This window comes from Sander lucioperca, chromosome 3 (genome assembly GCF_008315115.2).
Source record: "Sander lucioperca isolate FBNREF2018 chromosome 3, SLUC_FBN_1.2, whole genome shotgun sequence".
In the NCBI taxonomy this organism is placed as follows: domain Eukaryota; kingdom Metazoa; phylum Chordata; class Actinopteri; order Perciformes; family Percidae; genus Sander; species Sander lucioperca.
The window spans coordinates 13,243,392-13,262,742 of record NC_050175.1 but is presented as its reverse complement, the minus strand read 5'-3'; the positions used below and the strand labels follow the sequence as shown (position 1 = coordinate 13,262,742).

The following is a 19,351-nucleotide window of genomic DNA, read 5'->3' as shown; positions in this document are numbered from 1 at the left end:
TCATACTCTCAACCCATCCTAATTTCAATTCACCACATCTTTTCTGTGATATTCTGTAGACCCCTCCCCCCACCCCCCCATAACAATATTAAACTCTTTCTGGTTTGCCAGGTGCTAATATGATAAAAATGTTAAACCACCATAGTGCTGAAGGCAGCGTGAATTGATGCCAGCTGTGTGTCGACAGCTGTGTGATCGGAATACACTCCTAAATGTGCTCTCTTTTCTCAACATAAATGTAAAGATATTTTCCTTCAAGCTGATGGTCATGTGCTAAATATAATGCTACATCAGCCCACAGCTATCCCTTCATGCTTCGGTGGTAGGATTTTAACCACTAAAGGGCTATATAAAGGCCATCTGCCTGTCTCATTAGTGCCAACTTTCCTGTGTTCTGCCTCAAGAGGATAAAGGTCTCAATATTTAAATTTCTGGGTTAAAATGAAACACATCGTATATCTGCAAAAGTCACAGTGCACAGCGGCTCAGAATTGAGCGTCACCTTTGCAGGTCAGAAAACAAAGCAAACACACAAATGCATATATTTGCTGCATATAAGGCTAACCAGAGGTTCTCTGGCTCTGTTCATTAAATATAGCAGTGGTCTTACTTAGTTAACCGTTTGATAGAAAAAGATAATATGGGGGCATATGTGTGAACTATGTCTTGTTTTTGTCAAAACCCTAAAGGTAACAACTGCTTGGACATATTAATAAAGCATTATAGGTGTGATATAACAGATGAATGAGGTCAGGCATCAGTTTTTTCACCAAAGCAATTTTGAATTGTCTAGCTTCATTGACTCATTATTAGGGATGGGAATCGAGAACCGGTTCTTCTTTAGAACCGGTTCCCAGTGAATCGATTCCTTGGAACCGTTAGTGTACCTGCTTAACGGTTCCGCTCGTTGCAAATGTGTCATGACCATGACACACGCGCTGCGTTCTTTTGGTTACACAGCAAACATGTCATCGAGGCAGAAGCGATCTAAAGTGTGGTTATATTTCACTCGAAAAGACGCCAATGCAGTCATTTGCAACAGTTGTACAAGTTTAATTTCGGCAAAGGGGGGAACTACCTCCAATATGCAGAAGCATTTGGCACAGCAACAACAAGTGAGTCAAGCAGCAGCGGAGCTAACGAGACGCCATCTGCTATTAATGCCAAAGGTAACTTGTCTATTTAGTTTAGGAGAACTCTGGGCAATTTTTACGTTAATCTTGATCGCTATACTTTTTTGAGTACTGTCTATAGCAAAAACCACGAGCCGAATTGGTGCTAGCAACATGGAGCTTCTGTAGCTAATGCCCAGAGCTCCCGTTAGCTAAAACGGCAGTTATGGGGGCATAAGCTAAAGAGTGCCTTTGTGCCTCTTAACAGACTCAAAATGCTATTAAAATGTCTGTGCAACACGAACAGGGCCCTTACATGACAACAAGATGCGTTTAGCAACTTAGCCATTGTTGAAATTCACCTACCCTGTTAGCTGCTAGCTGCCGTCTGGGATGAGTGAGTGTGTTCAGCCAGGCTCCGGTAATAATCATCACGCTGCAGTCCCGTGTTTTTTTTTTTAACATAAATATCCATTTAGTGTGCAATCCATCTGGCGTTGGTGAGTAGGAGACTTGTCCGTGTCGATCGTTGTGGTTTCCTTAGCCGGGCTAGCATGCCCGGCCGGCGTCCCTGCCTCTGCTTCCTCCCCGCCCTCCTGGCTTCACGCGGCCGACAACAATCCAACGAGCGCCCGCTGGTCTGGTGGATGTCTTCCAGAAGACCGTTCAAGCCTTCGCCGCGAAAAATGTTATTTTATTTCCCCCTCAAAAATAGATAATTGAGCACTGTAGTGGTTCTGACCATATTAGTGACTATGCTACATGGCAACGGACCAAATGATGTTTGGGTCCTGTACAGTAAAATAGTGTTTTAGACGGCTAGCTGTAGTATCGCTAAGTCCCGTGGGAATTCAGTTGTAGCAGGAAAAAGGTGTTTCAGGTTGAATATTCCCAAAGGCACAAGCTCTTCCTTGACTGTTTACAGTCTGTGTTTTTTGTTTTTATGGCACTTTTATTTATTTTTTTGCCTGGACCAATGAATGTGGAAAAATCTATAGGTCCCTGGACTTTATTTTGTAGCTCACCTACTTTTAGGTTTGTTCTGAGGTTGCTACACATAATTTGTGTATACTCTGAGTATGTGCGGTGTTCTTATCAGATATTAAAGCGAGTTAATACAATCAAACAAATTTGTACTTATTTCCTCACCCAATGAGAATCGATAAGAGAATCGATAAGGAATCGGATCGATAAGCAATATCGATAATGGAATCGGAATCATTAAATTCTTATCAATTCCCATCCCTACTCATTATGGTTACACAAGAGATACAGTATAACTATCAGCCTCAACAACAATACAGTAAGAGAGAGAGTAAAATGGCAAATTACGTGGCCTATGAGAAGATACACAGAACAAGAGTGGACAGAAGAATTGATCCCTTAGGCACATGACTAACGGAGCTACTGAGGAATCACAATCATTATATAAAGTCCTAGAACTTTCTATTAGATAATGATTAATACTGTCTAATGCAGCACTGATAATGAGAAGAAACGGTAACACGGTGTCACTTCTGACACAAAGATGGTCTTTGTGGAGTTAAAGCGTAGTTAAAGTCCAGGAGGTGTACAGGATTTTCTCTGGAAAAGGTGGAAATAATTAGGAACAGATTTATAGTTCTGTGGGACCATGAAATTATGATATTGCACCATTCCTTCCCTCTCTTCAATTGCTACTGTATATTTTTTGTAAATTTGTAAATTCTAGTGCAGTGTTATACCGTATACCTAACAGTATTTTTTTTATATTTCTTACTGTCATTTCTGTTTTTTATTCTTTATAGGTTAAGTGAGTGTTGTACTTGAGAGCAAAGATTAGCCGGAGTCAAATTCCTTGTTTGTCTACGCGAACCTGGCCAATAAAGCTGATTCTGATTCTGATTAATAAACAAGTTTGCAATACACTAAACGTTTTTAAAGGCTCATTGGAGTTTGAAAGCTAAGAAGCAATGTTCAATAAATCGGTTTACCAGGTTGTCCTGCTGCACAGAGGTTGTTGTTAGGGCTGTCAATCGATTAAAAAACTGTAATCTAATTAATTTCATACTCTGTGATTAATTAATCAAAATTAATCGCATACATAATTAACGGTGCCTGAACCGATACTTTTTAAGAAAGTAAAAAAAGAAAAGAAAAAAAAAGGGTACTAAACAACAGTCGGTGACATTAAAGAACGGCTTGTTTATTGCTAAGGCCATATGGTCAAAATTAAATGATTTAATAATAATGTATAACAATAACAATAACTTATTTCACTAGTAAATTGCTGTTGAACGACAAAAACAACCTCCAGATGGGAAAAGGACATTTACAATAACTTCAAATGCACCACGAGGCTGTAGTTTACCAGTTTCATTGAACGCACCGTCTGTGTTGTTTTTCTGACGGCAGCTGCAGATTGTTACATACCGGTGTTGAATCCTCTACAGTAAAACACAGTCAAACTTTACACCGTTTAGCATTAGCTGTCAGCATTTTAACCGTGTTTAATCCAGCTACTAGCTAGCGGTAGGCTAACGTTAGCTGCTGTTGAGTATAGTGTTAACTAGCTAGCGGTAGGCTAACGTTAGCTGCTGTTGAGTATAGTGTTAACCAAGGGGGTAAGCTTTGCTTCAGAGCTCGAATCTTCTATGGCGCCATTTTAATGCTACAAAGCGATCACCCGTCGTTAGCATTCCATTGAGTGCCATTCATTTTGACGTCACTTTGACAGCGAATAACTTTACATCTGAAGCGTTTAAAGACTCTATTTGTCCATTGTTTACTTCTAAAGAAACACGACAATGTATAAAAGGCTCCATTACCTTGTATCTCACGTATGGCTCCGTAGCAGACGTTTTTGTAAAACTAGGCTAACGATTGTGTCATAACCACGCGACTTACTGTCGCATAGTAGAGGAATTACCGTATAGTACAGGAGAAGCTCGCAGGCAGTTTCGACTTACATTAGCTGTTTAAGTTGAATTACTAATGTTAACTAGCATTTTAGTTAGCAATAATTAGCCTGTGCCTATGTTATCTCCTTACATATACCTACGCTCTCTGTCTCTGCAAGATTGGGAATGATTGAGATTTCTCTTGGCACAGCTATCAGAAGACTTACAACTTTCAGACAGGTTGCTCACGTCACATTTACGTCGTCTCTCTCAGTTGGAGGCTGCGCAGTAACGCTCAGCGCTCACCGGAAAAGTGCTTCCAAAGGCCTTCACTGGTCTCCGTCCAGAGCAACGGGATCTGTTGGTCCACTTATATACAGTCTATGGTGTTAACTAGCGTCACGTGCAGCAGTGTTTGTGTTACCTGTATCGTCTGTTTCAGAGCATCAGAGAGAAGAGCAGACATATCAGTGGCACCAGATTTCGGTAGCCAGGGTTGGCAGGAAGAAGATTTTTACAAGTAAATGTTCCAGTTAATGATCCAGGCAGCGCATTCTCGTCTCCCTCCTTCATTTTACAGTCAAATGGTGGCTAGAACGGCTCCGGGTCAAACGTCAATATGGAATGGATTAATCTGCGTTATTTTTTTTAACGCGTTATTTTTTCTCAGATTAATTAATCGAAATTAGCGCGTTATTTTGACAGCCCTAGTTGTTGTAGGTTAATGTTTGCCAAATCAGAATATTTCTGCTCTATTTAATTCCATGTTGTCAGTTGAATCTACACACAAAAAAGATTAAGAATCAGAGACATGGGTGTTTTTAATGTGGAATGTGTTCAATTTAAAATTTCAACAAAGCTTTAATTTTAAAAAACACTGGATTAAAAAATATTAAATACAAGACGTTTCAGTGTTCATCCAAACATCTTCATCAGTTGTTTAGTGTGCATGGAAGTAACTCTGGCCTTAATACACAAGGCAGTCACATGATCTCATGGCATGAAGTCACATGACTGCTAAGATGTAATCCATTTGTGTTGTCAATTTAAAATAAAACATTGTAGAGAGAGAGAAAGAGAGAGAGATTTTTAGATTTTTACAAAAACACTTTATTTACATATTTATAATGTGGACAATTTCACAATGAAATAAAGTGCTAATGCATTGAAATCTCAGCATCAACAACTCTTCATCAACAAAGGAACAAACAATATCATTAAAACACCAACGCTGTTTAAAACAACATTGATGTCTCCAATATGTTTATAGAACCTGAACTCCAGCTAGCCTGGAAATCCAGACCCAAATCCGAAAGATTAAGGGTCTGGCACTGAGTAATGAAAATGGCCAAACTCGAGGGGCAGCACCTAGGATGCATTTGAAAATCTCACTGCACGCAATTGGATAACACTACGACCAATCACAACAATACACTGGGGTGAGTATCCAGAGACCCATACGCTTAGCTACCAGCGGAGCTAACTGGTAGATTAAACTGTTCATCTGTTTAGCTCGCCTCTGGCCCCCTATATCAGATACATTGATGTGATTGGTGCAGCACGGCTACAAGGGCATAGTTAATGAGCATCGTTACTAAATGCCAGAGTGACTCGCTGAGCAAATTGAAATTGTGCTCTCGCGAGAACTCCAACTCGGATTTCCACGGTAAACTCCTGCCGCCCTGGTGTTGCAGAGAGAGAGAGAGAGAGAGAGAGAGAGAGAGAGAGAGAGAGAGAGAGATCATGGGATTTGATACACAAGCTTGGAGAGGCAAGGGCTGGGGAGAGGAGAGTAGGGTGGGGGATGGAGGTGGAGAAGACCTCGGGAGCCTTGGCTAGCTGTCCCTTGGCAGCTCAAGGCACAAACAGAAGCAAGGGTCTCTGTTTCCAGAAAAGGCAGTAAGTGGAAGAGTGAAATACACTGGAGAAAAGGGGATGGAGAATGAAACTGAAATACAAAAAGTGTGTAATAATAGAAGAAGGGGGAGAACACAACAACGTAGTATTAGGCATTATTGTTGTTGAGTCTTTTTTAAAGAAATTGAAGATAAAGGATAGACATTAACTGTGATTGCCAACACAACAGCATATGATAAATATTGCACAATTAAAATACTCCATACCATTCTTCAGACACAACTAATTTGCTCATTTGCCCCAGTTTTAGATCAGATTATACTTGAGGTGAACCATGCCATGGCTAGCCTTTGCTCTGCTATCTTTGGCAGAACACAAGTGTGTTGCAGTGATTGGAGGGGATCATGTGGGTCAGACTGAGGTACTAGGTTGCATTTGCTTTCATCACCAGCAGGGGGCGAGCAACAGCTATGCACAACATCAGTATCGCGCATTCCTCTCCTCCAAACCCCCACCGGCACACGCTTGCGCACGCAACCGTATACACATCTCCGTACATCCTACCCCTCTCCCATGTGACAGAGGGAGTGTGAGAGAGAGAGAGAGAGAGAGAGAGAGAGAGAGTGAGAGAGAGAGTGTGTGTGTGTGTGTGTGTGTGTGTGTGTGTGTGTGTGAGTGAGCGAGTGAGAAAGATAGAAATGTTTTCGCTAGAAGGCCATGCAGACAATTAGTGGCTGTTGGAGGAACGCATGACAGAGGAGAGCAAGACTGACAGAGGGAGGCAGACCCACGCACGCGCGCGGGGGTGGGGGAAAGATAGAGACGGAGCGAGATGGGTTTTATTTGAATGCTTAATCACCACCAAGGCAGAGGGACAGGAGTCGCTGAAATGATGTGGATTATCATGTGACACTCTCGGCCTACCTGCAATATTTTCACTTCACTGTGTCCGTCTTCATTTGTCCCTGTCAACCTGAAACGAAAGCATCAATTAGCGAAATGTCACACGAGGGCAAATTAAAGAAATTACCTCTTGGCATTTTGTCGCGAGATTAAGTGTATTTTTATTCCAAAACATAGATTTTTCATAGGTGAAATTCAATTCACGACGCCGATGGTGTTTTGATACTACACCAGGCATAGACGACTAATCTGCAACTGCATGAGCAATCATGTATGACGACATTTCCAGTGAGAGACGTAATTAGATGATGTGTGAGTTTACGTGGAGCTCTGTTGTGTGTGGTGTAGCCTACTGATGAGAATGGGCTTCTATATGGAGACTGGATGGGGACTCGGATCATGAAGTGTGTGTGTGTGTGTGTGTGTGTGTGTGTAGCCCAGGCTTATAGTGTTTGTGTGTGTGTGTGAGACAGAAAGATGAAAGTGTGCTCCTCGTACCCCGCAGGCATGCTCATAAACTCTTGCACGCGCGCACAAAAGCAGTGGTGCTCGTTCACGACATATGCACGAACCCTGACGAAAAATGAAAGCAATACCTCTGTAGCTTAACATTTTTCCATGTGTGCCTGTGGTGCTTAAGGGTTCATTGACTCATCATCACTCTCATGTTTCCATTGGAGTATGTAGCCTATAGTTTTGCAGTGGTGTGATATAGTTATCATACACAACACACGCGCACACACACGCACACACACACACACACACACACACACACACACACACACACACACACACACACACACACTCCCCCACCCCTCCCCTCCTTTTATTTTTGCTTCCCTCTCACTTAAGGCATCTCGTGTGTTTGTGAACTCGATTCTCTCAAGCCGGCTCAGTGAGCAGAGAGAGAGAGAGAGAGAGAGAGAGAGAGAGAGAGAGAGAGAGAGAGAGAGAGAGTTTTGTACAGGGGAGGGACAGACATTCTCCAGCCGGGTAGCAGAGCCTCAGTCTGGGCAGCCAAGAGCAGCGCTGTCTGCCTCCCCATCACCACCACCACCACCCGTCTGCATCCCGTTTTGGACACCCCGTGATGTGACACTGCCTACGAGCAGGAGGGGTGTGCGACTGTGTGTGTATATGTGTGTCAGTCGTGGAGAAAATAAAAGCCAGCAGCTTGCGGCATTAAAAGGCAACATCTTCGGCCCCCCACAACGCGAATAGGAGAGCACAGCATTGGAGGGAGAGCGGGGGGGGTAGCCTACAGAAGGTGGCATGGAGGAGAGGTGTGTGTGTGTGTTTCTGCGCGGAGGCAGGGCTGTGGGATGTGGTGTCTGATGGACGCGGAGAGATGCTGTGAGCTGTGGTATTAGCAGGCAGCTGCGCACCGAGCCGCTCTCTTCCCGCCCTGCCTTCCTCAGCTGCTCTCCTCGCACCGACCAAACCGGAGTATCGACTCCACACGGCTACCGCTGGCGTTCTGCACGGGGATTTGACACAACCAGGTATGTGCAGCGGGAGCCCATTTAGGCGCTGGATGCCTGTTTGCATGGCGGGGGGGTGGGGGGTTGTGGGGGGTTCTTGACTGTTTGACTTAATCCCATATCTTCTTGTTGCTTCCCTCCCCTCCACTGACAGGGCCACTGCCAGTGGATTAATGAAACGTTACTTGAGAATGATGCGGTTAGATAGCATCATCTGTCGATGTAGCTGGGGTGAAAAATACAGTACAAAAATTGTAAGGTGTTAGTGTTGTTCAATCGTTCTGTATTTTATTCTAAAATCCAATTCTGATACAAACGCTGTCGATTCCACAAATGTCCCATTGCTCCTAACCTTTCTCCCATGATGTTATGCATAACGCACAACATGAACGCATGTGAGCAATGCTGTTGTTTCACACTGAGCAAATGCGATGAGACTGGTTCTCGTCACCGGCCAAAGAAAATAATATTTTGATTTATGAGGCGAGACAATCTGTTGTGGTGTTGGCTAGTTTCCTAGGGCTGCAGGCAGATATTTCACTGTTGGGAAATACACAGGTTAGGAAAAGGGAGGCAGAAGCTCAGGATGGGCGTGAGGGCATTATTATCTGAGGATGCACACACCCTCATATGCTTATCCCCCACTGGTATGCTTCGCGCTTCACTCGGAGCAGCGAATGCATGCTTTAAAGCAATCATGCACGGAGGCATGCATGGCACACGTGTGTGCACACACGGCTGCACACACAGAAGCACAGGCATGCACACACCCACACGTAGGCTATACACCAATCCACACTCGGCCATTATCGATAATCATGTGTTCTGGAGACATGACGTAACACAAAAGCATCTCTCATCTATATGCATCCGTTTCTAAAGGTTTTGCAAAGATTCCTCAGTCTCACCCAGAATGATAAAAGAATGAACAGCACACCACAGCATGTATTAGGCCTATAATTGCTTGCAGCATAATAACCTCAAATTGGCATACTTGCGTTTTCATCAGGAGAGAAGATGAGATTGTACTATTGTGAGAAATAGGTTAGCATGCCTCCAACTGACACTCATTTTCATTTAAGGGGAGTGGCAGAGACTGTACAACTGTGAGAAGTTGAGTGTTTTAGAGTGCTCTGCTAATCAGATGCATTGGGGAAAAGTGGGGAAAAAGGTCCCTAGGCATAAATGCAGGACCTAGGGTATAGCGGTGCCCCAGAGCATATAGTGAGTGGGTGTGGCTGAGGTTCTCCCTCTTTCTCTGGAGGTTTCTCTAGTCTGACTCACAAATGGGAGGGGCTCTATCTCAGGACCACAGGAATTCCCAGATTTTCTTTTATCATTATGGCAGGCAACTATTTTTTGGAAGCTCTTATCTGTCCAAGCAAGGTGATTAGGGAACAAGTTTTTTTACAACATGCTATGCATGTTAGTTGGTGAGTAAGTTACATACTAATACACTGGAGCAGTTGGAGGTTCACTGCCTTGCTCAAAGGCACATACATTTTGAATGATAAAGGGTGAAACAAGCAGCTTCTTAGGATAAAAAAACCCCCACAATACACAAACATGAATATGCCTATGGATCACATAATATGCTAAATAATAAATAATGATTAATAATATCATAAATAATCTCAATAATAGATACCTATTGTAGGGACTGAATGTTTTAGCAGGGACTTATTTTTACAGTGGGCAGTGTGTGTGTGTGTGTGTGTGTGTGTGTGTGTGTGTGTGTGTGAACACATGCTACTTACATAAATTAGATGTTTTCAACCTATTATAAAAACCAATAGCTACTGTCGACTTATCTCTACTTAGGTGCTGCAGAATGAGCTGTATCACACTGAATCTGCTTTTATTACGCTACAAAGCGAGGATGAACAATAGCGGAGATACTAGACCTAAATAACATGTAATCTCATTCTCACATGTGCTTGTCATGATGGCTCGGAATAAATGGTACTATTTCATTTGTAGCCCATTTGCTGCTGAGTCTGCTCACAGAGCCATGTCTTTGCAGTTTCTGTGGTCAAATTGATAACACACACGAGTGGAATAAGGGGATCTAGTTATCTGGCATCCTTTGATACTAATTCTTGCATCATTATGCTCTAATGGAACTATACAGGCAATACCTTGTGGGTATTATCAAGTCATTTGCCTACCAACTCTAGCTCTGGAAGAGGGTGAATGCTTCATTCCTCAAACCTTAACATGCAGATGTCACAACCCTGGCTCTGTAAAGAGAAAGGCAACTCCCTAATTGGTAATCAACACTCATTAGACATTAGTACTCTTTTATTGTGATTTGTCCTTAAAGAGTGCAGCCACAATGCAGCCACAGTGCTTTATAAGTGATGTTTCAGTCACTGCTGTAAACAGACATATCCCAGATGCTATCAGCCATGATTGTAGCTGTAGCTCAATTTAGTCCATTAAGTACATGACACAAATTGCATTACAAATACATTAAGTTAATTGGTCAAAATTAACCAGCAGTCATTATTGGGCATATTTTGTCTGGAGTGTTATATGATAATGTTCCACAATGGTTGAGTCATTTAACAAGATGCAGCTTCAAAAAAAAATGTATGTTTTGATTGAATGTACTTCATAAAATGGGCTATCAATTTTACATATTGCATAATATGGACTGAAAGTATAGTACATGTTATGCACAACTTATGTCCTAGTGTAGTGCATGTTATGCACAAATTACATCCTTGAACCAAGACCTATTTTTATGTGATTATGAACAAAAAGTAAACATAATTCGGACTTATAACTAAATGAACTATGAACTTTACACAACTTCCCTTTTCTCAGCAATACAGACCTTTTTTGTCTGTTCACCCGTCACATCTGGACTACGAAGCTGTGTCCAAAATGGCACAAATCTGATATTTACCACATGTGATGAATTTTTGTCTATTTTGTAACTATTAATAATATAATGCCTGTTATTTTTCCTTTCTTTTTTTTACCACACCAAAACCATTAGCTAAACTCAAAGCCAAAATTCCCCTACTTTCTGCGTACGCTGCGACATGCTGTATTCTTCTCAATATTGGGTTAATATTTTTTGCTTCGTTGAAATGCTTTATTCTTGTCCAACCACTTTTGAGCCTTGAATTTCAAACTTTTCTGTGTAACAGATTTGATATAATTTGGTTATATTCAAGTATTTTTGGTAGCCATATCTGGTCAGCATACAGCACATTAACACTGACAAACACAGAGGGAAATGTCTTTAGCCGTGCATTAACAGCACATTTATGTAACTTTAAGAGACTCTATTCTCTATTCAAGTGTGTAGATAATACAATATATTAATTTATTATACAGTCAATTTTGGGATTTCTACACGCTAGGCTAACAGAAATCCCTTTGGGAAAGAATTCACTAATTTCAGATTGACTGATTATAAGTAAAGACTTGTTTTTAATTATAATTAAATGGTGCCTCTTACGACTGTATAATATAAATTTTCTTGTCTTAGTTCATCCTGCTGAAACTCTTTATAATCACATCGCTTATCAATCCGCAAAGCCAATTACTCATTCGAACATGAGGGTGTGGGAAATGACAATCAAGTGTAGTCTGTACACGCCAACACAGTCCTTAAAAAAAGGTCTAGGAATTAATTTTTTTTATTGGGATACCATACCATATCAATTCATGTAACATAGAAATGACGTATTCACTTATCCTAGTGGAGTAAGTCAATAAGCCATCACTCCCCTACTCTAACAACTACAGGTGCCCTTGAGCAAGGCACTTAACCCTCAGCTGCTCACTGATTAACACAAGTTGACTGTGCTTGTGCTGTGGTGTGTCTCAGTTATTTGCACGCAGATAGAGGTTTGAAATGCATATGAGAGCTAACATTTTCAGTGAAAGTACAGTAGTTGAGGCAATGTCAGAACATATTTTAACAATATCTACTGTGATTTTTTTATGGGGGGGGCAGTTTTGAGTCGTGTCCCGTCTCAAAAGGCTGCTCCTGGCTTCACGCCATTCTACAACAGAGCTGAGTCATGAACTTCCTCATACCATAAGTATACTGTAGTCTTTACCTCATTCTGTTGTTATTCCATTTCTGTAAAGACACATGTTGATGGTGCTTTTCTCTTATTTTCACAACTCAAGACCATACTGACCTGTGATTAGACTAGGAGAGTTTAGGGATAGTATTTTAAAGAATCAGTAATTTACAAGTGAATGATGGCTTAGGTTAAAGTACCATAGTAACTGCAGTTAGTTAACTCACCTATCCCTTCACCTATTTCTAAGATCCTTCAGTATTACATACGATTAAAAGTGTTTTCCTTGCACAAACATTCTTGCCCCAGGCCTGCCTCATACCCTATCCCGTGAAGTTAACAAGTCAAGCCCCTTGATTCATATCATACATGAATCTGGCAGAAACACGTCTATGCTGGCAACCTAGTCGTAAGCTCTATTTGCTAATGCCTGGTCCTTCTTCAGAGCTTAGCATTAAAAGCTAACTGCGATGCTGTGTTTCACAGCTCATTTGAAGTGAGCATGTCTCTGTGGTCTGTGGAGCAGCTGTCAGATTCTCTGCGCAACAAACATCGCTCTTTCGTCTCAGTTGGCCAGTCCCACTCTATAAAAAACACACACCTCTCAGAGCATTTTCAAACTATTTAAGGCTTAACACTATGCAGCATGATTCAATAAGTTTCTGGCCTCTTTTCCACAAGACTAAGATGGCCATTTCATCCTCTTTGTATCTATACTGTATAGCCTGCTGCAAATCCTGAATGGTTCAGATGCTGAACCATTCAGGATTTGGGACATTAAATGTACTACAACACTAACTTCATTATCAATCAATATATGGAAAATAGCCAACAAACAGATTTTGTCTTGTGTTTGAATATGATTTTATAACATTATTGTGTTGAAAATGAAAACAAGAAAAATAAATATTTATAGCCTAAGTGTATTAAGATCAAATTCAGGTTATTTAGCATTTTTAATCAAGCTAGATATTCATTTATGATGAACACACAAGAGTATTGTAGTAGTGAAGCAATTAGAATAATTGGCTCTCCTGCTGTAGAAGCTGAATATCAGTGTAGCCAATGTTTATTGACCTTGACTGACACATACAGTACACACAATGCACATATAGTCATATACACATGCAATTGATTATTCCCCCCAACCCTTCTACACACAAACACATACACACTTTACTTTTCATTCTCTCTCTTTGTCTTCCCCCTCTCTCTGTGTCAGCAACTCTGGCATGCGGTTTAAGGGGTATCTGAGTAGGATGGGTGACTAGGATGCTCTGTGGGATTTGCTGTAAAGCCATGTACTTAATATTTTTTATAAAACGTACATTAAATCATAAAATTAAATAACTGAAAAATGTTTGAATGTTCAAATGAATGGTATTTTGTTTTCTGCATCTGAATCATTGGTTTCTTTGCATAAGTATGGTGATTGCTCAATGAGAGACTTTTCACATTATGCATGTTACAGATTGAGCAGATTGTCCAATGTCTGGGTACTTGCAAAGTAATAACTCAGTATAGGTTCTTCCTGCTTGTCTTTGAGTGTGATCTGGGAATCTGCAACCAAATTGTAGTAAAGATTTGTTGTTTTTTTTGTCTTTCAGAGAGATGTTCCTTATCAGAAGGAAGGCCACTGGATTTAAAAGTATTAGTGAGTCTCTACGCGGACTGTGGTTTTAGTGATTGTGAGCTGGGATTCCACTGTCAATCACAAGTTGATTGTTCTTGGCTCACCACCGCTGTATTCTCATCCAACTTCTTCTTTTACTAGATGATAAAAACAGTCCACAGAATTGCCATCCATGGTTTCTGTCCTAATCAATACTATATCATCCTACATTAAAAAGATTTGCAAAGGAATGTTTACAAAGAAATTGGCAAACCCAATAAAGAAGAAAGAGAGAAGTGAAAATAAAGAGCCTAAATTGACCACTGATTTGCAAGCACACAATCTAACTCTCTCTACCACACTGAAGACTACAGTTAAAAAGATTTCCAAATGCTCTTCGGCACGTAACATATCGCTTGAAGAAGACGACGGAAAGAACGACTGCTCATCCCTGTCACCCACTTTCAGTTATCGTGTAGCTATAGCAAATGGACTCCCAAAAAACCCTATTTTTTTGAATAATAATGAAAGTATATTTCCTGAGGTTCTTTCGATTGATAGTAGCTACTCTGACTCCTTGAGTGAGACAAAACTTGTCAGGAGACTGGATGAGCATAAATCACACACTATGCCAGTAAGACGAAACAGGAAGAGCCTCATTAGTTTGGCTCCCTCTGATGGCAGCTCTGAGGGTGAACGAGTGGAACGCTCCAGTTTACACACACTTAGGCTGGGTGCTCTACGCAAGTTAAGAAAATGGAAAAAGAGTCAGGAATGTGTCTCCTCAGACTCCGAGGTGAGCAATTGGAGGAAAACCTTAGGCATCCGGAGCAAGTCCTTGGACCGTGCTGGACGGCAGCAAAAGAGCTCGACCCTGGAGCCTGGCTCCTCTTCCACAGGTTGCATCAGTCAGACCCAGGATGTCATGGAGATGATCTTTAAGGAGCTTCAGGGGATCAGCCAGATAGAGACAGAACTGTCTGAGCTACGTGGTCATGTAAATGCCCTAAAAAGCTCCATTGATGAGATATCCAGCAGTGTGGAAGTAGTTCAGAGTGAGATTGAGCAGCTTCGCTCAGGATTTGTCCAGTCTAGAAGGGAAACACGTGATATTCATGACTACATAAAACAAATTAGCCACCAGGCCAATAATTCAACCTTGCGGTTTCTCAATGTTCCTGAAGAAAAGCCAGAGAAAACAGAGAGTCTAATATATAAAATACTAAAAGACAAAATGGGTTTCACTGATGCCCTTAAAACAATTAAAATTGAGCTTGCTCATAGGTTAGGACAACAAAGAGAATGTTCTAATGCAAAACCCCGCCCTATTATTGTAATTTTTGCAACAACCCAAGAGAGGGATATAGTCTTGAAAAAATGCTATAAACTTAAAGGAACAGGCATTACAGTATCTACTGATAGTTTAACTCATGATGGAAAGGAGAGAAAAGACAAGACAATGTCTTCCTCGCAAACCTATGAAAGCATGGATATAAAGGCCTCAGGAAAGGATAAAGTGGGGGAGAGTGATGACTGGGACTCAATGGACAGTGATAAAGAATTAGACGAATTAAGCAGAAATAAATATGCAATGGTGATTTCAAAGCCTGTTCACAAGAGCAAATCAGAGAAGAGGCGATCCCATGACCATGGCCGGTCAGGAGAGGAAGCAGGCTACTCAGGCGCTGTTCACTATGCTGATGACTTGTACTATGACCCAGACAAACATGCAAAGGCTTACTATGATTTGACCCCTGGTTGGCTTTCCCAGAGTGAGTATTCTACCCCTAAACTCAGCCGCTCTGAGTCTGACTGCTCAAAACTTTGCCAGTCATACTCAGAAGACTTTTCAGAGAGTCAGTTCTTTACACGGGTTAATGGCTGCTCCCTGCTGTCCTCGTCAGATCAGGAACTGTGGCAGAGAAAACAAGAAGACATGGCCTCTTCCTGGTATGCTAGCGACAGTCATCCACTCAGCCATGAGAATCAAACTTATGAACACAATGAGGTTGAGACTACAGAAACTATTGACAGTGGGGTGAGCAATGGGCTTGTCTGCATGTCTGGGGACAGAAGCCACTACAGTGGCTCCCAGCTTTCTCTGCAAGGTGACCTATCACCCTGGAAAGACTGGCATAATCTGGAGCAGGGTGCTGACTCTGGCTTGGAAGCCTCCATAGAGGTTAGCAGTCCCTTTGACCCATCAACCATCCCCGGTTTCCCAGAAAACATCACTAAATGTCAGGAGGTTGATTTACAATTTGAAGGAGATGAGGAATTCATGATGCTTGACAGAGAACCATCCCTACCACTTATAACCACCCACATTATTACTCCCATTACAGAACGGGAGTCTGCCATCAAGCCATCTGCCCGGCAATCTAAGGAGGGAAACAAGATGATCACAAAAGAAAACACAAAAATATCATCTAAAGATATGCCTAAAGCTGCTACTAAAGTTACACATAAACAGACTAAATTGGCTCCTAAAGAAGAAACCATGAAAATATTGCCAAAGGAAAGCTCAAAGGTATCTGCTAAGGTCTCATCTAAAGTGACCTCTAAAGCAACTCCTAAAGAGTCATCTAAAGAGATTCAGAAATCTGCAGCTAAAGAATCCTCTCAAGCTCTCCCTAAAGACATTCCTAAAGTCACACCTAAAGATGCCACTAAGCCAATTGTTAAAGAAGTATCTAAAGTGGCATCTAGGATAACTTCTAGTGTGGCTCCTAAAGTCACTCCTAAAGTGACCCCAAAAGATAGCCCGATAATGACTCCTAAAGAAAGTCCTAAAGAGTCACCTAAAGAAAGCCCTAAAATAACCCCAATTGAGAGCCCTGTTTCAACCCCTAAAGAGTCCCCTAAAGAATCCCCTAAAGAGTCTCCTAAAATCATTTGCAAAGATCCCCCACAAATTGCATCTAGAGAAGGTCTGAACATTGTTGCTAAAGAGGTTACCAAAGAAGCTGCAAAACTACCCCCAAAAGAAGTCCGAAAAGAGATACCTAGAGTAGCATCTGAGGAGACTGTTAAAGTACCCACTAAAGAAGTTTCTAAGATTCTACCTAAAGAAGCCCAGGAGATAGCCCCTAAAGAGAGTCCTAAGGTGCCCCCCATAGAGACCCCTAAAGCCACTCCAACAGAAGCCCCTAAAGTAACACCCAAAGTAGCCTCTAAAGAAGCCCCTAAGGAAACACCCAAAGTTGTTCCTAAAGATAAATTCCCTGAACTGGATATCAATCATAGCTTTCACCAGACCCAGAATAAGTCTTCAACTATGTACCGCAGTCAAAGCGAGATTCGAACAGAGAAGGTTGAGGAGGTTCCCAAGTCTTGGAGTAGTAGGCTCAGCATAGATCTCAGTGAGAAGTCATTTGGTTTTGGCTTTGGTTCTACACTGCAGAGGGCTAAGTCAGCTCTGGAGGTTGTTTGGAAGTCTGGTTCTCAGACTCCTACCCCTGCTCCTCCTGAGGAGCCCAACAACTCATCATTTATGGGGCGTTTCCGCACCCTGTCCACCTCTGGTGCAAATAACTCTTATACTACAATAGACTCAGATGCCCACACAGAGCCTTTATTTAACAAGTTAGAGGAAGTGAAAGCAGGTGCAGAGGCAGAAGCTGTGGAACAACCAGTGGACAATGAGACCCACTATGTTGAAGTAATGGAGCAGGTACTAGCTAACTTGGAGAACAGAACTAATGCTGATGAGACAGAGGAGACAGATGAGCCCGCGCAGGAGTGCGAGACTTCTCAGGACTATAGTGTGTCTGATGACATTGAGGCCTCTCAAGACAATGATGCCTTTCAGGATTTTGAGGCCTCTCAAGATTTTGAAGCCACAGAGGACTTTGAGGCAAGTAAAGAGGCATGTGTTCTGGAGTATGATTGCAGTTTGGATGAAGAGTACAATGAAGAATATGAAACCCAACTCACAGAGGACACTGCTGAATATGATGCAATGGTGGAGTATGTAGATGTAGAAGAACCGGACGACATTGATGTGACAGAGGAGACGGAAGAGGGTGATGAGGAGTTAGAGGATGTAGAGGAGATAATAGAGGAGGCTGCTGAGGTGTCTGAAAAGGTGGAGCAACAGCAGGAGGATGAGAACAAAAATGTTTCAGAGGAGAAGCCCACAGAGGCCCCACCCAAGAAACGTGTTCGACCCACATTCAAGGAAGCAGCACTGAGGGCCTACAGGAAACAGATGGCTGAACTGGAGCAACAGATCCTGGCAGGGGGTATGACTCTTAACTCTTTTTTGTTTGTCATCGTGTCACTTTGATTTTTTACTGTTTTACAAGGCTTTGCATTGGCAATACACTTGTACAATCATAACGGTAACAGTCGTCCAACCATGCACCTGGGACTTAAAGAACAGTACTTTACAAAAATAGCCAACATCTCAGCAGCAACTGTTGGCGCACTGTTGGTGCATTCAAGTTTCCTCTCTGAGATTTGTCAGAAAAGACAAACAACTAGCAAACATGGATATCAGCGAAAGGGCGTACATTTATAACGTCATGTATTGCACTGAGAAGATACCACAATAACTCTTTAGTCTCAGATGTTGGAGCATCCTTGAAAAGTTGTTTATACTGAAATGAATATTAACCAAAGGCTGACTACGAGGAGGTAAATTGAATCCATAAAGTTATAGTATGATTTGGAAAATTGTGTGAATAAATGTTGAGTGTACACACTTTTAAGTTAATGAGCTAAAACATACAAAAACATCATAACATCTAGTGGGTCCTCTGTGTTGTTAGCGGAAGTCTGAATCATTGTGAATACTTTTAATTTATGTGGTGGAGACAAGCCATAGACTTGTAACTTGGTGGTTCAATATCGTTGGATTTATGGCAACCTCAGACTTTGATCAAATTGAAGGATGTGTCTTTGAATTGGTAATTTATTTTGAGTTAAAAAACTGAAAGTAAACTGCCGCCTCTCAAGTTAGTTCATGTCACAGTGAGACATGAATATGCTGGTAAAGCGGACACAAGTGTGGTTACACTTTTTAAAACTTCATGCAGAGAGCGTTTGCTGCAATATAATAAAATGGTAAGATCACCTAGCAGTTTGTTTAAAGCTATAGTGCATATTTTCTCTCCATCATACCATAGTTGTTCAAATGTGCTTATTGACAAGACATTACACTTGGCACCTGTGTCTACCTTCATTTCAACTGGGGTGTCATTTACTTGCACAGTGACAAAAGCTTCATCTTTTTGCTCCATCTGGGCACCAGTTAAATCAACAGTCATTTGTAGTCCTATTCCATCGACATAGAATGTTTCATCAGCACTGCTGTTGGCTTGGTCAGGTTCTACTTGGTGAACGTTTCTGCCTGTTGTAGGTATGCTGTGTGGATCTGCAGCACTTTTTAAAAATGATTCAACTTGTTGCAGACATGGCACTGTTGACCAAAAGCTGGGCATTTGTCTCTCTTAGCTAC

The 19,351-nt window shown here is 41.7% G+C and overlaps 1 protein-coding gene across 7 annotated transcripts in view; it reads left to right on the top strand.

Annotated features, from left to right (window-relative positions):
• Window positions 1–7,715: 7,715 nt before the first annotated feature.
• Window positions 7,716–19,351, top strand: part of LOC116037560 (protein unc-13 homolog C) — a 113,822-nt gene continuing 102,186 nt past the window's right edge. For 5 of the 7 annotated variants that reach the window (XM_031281476.2, XM_031281479.2, XM_031281475.2 and 2 more), the window contains exons 1-2: window positions 7,717–8,253; window positions 13,886–18,134. In XM_031281476.2, coding sequence (XP_031137336.1) covers window positions 14,084–18,134 — 4,051 coding nt within the window. In that variant the 5' untranslated portion in view covers window positions 7,717–8,253; window positions 13,886–14,083. Of the gene's footprint in view, window positions 8,254–13,885; window positions 18,135–19,351 lie in introns of all 7 variants that reach the window. The other 2 variants (XM_035999316.1, XM_031281480.2) reach the window with 2 other exon arrangements.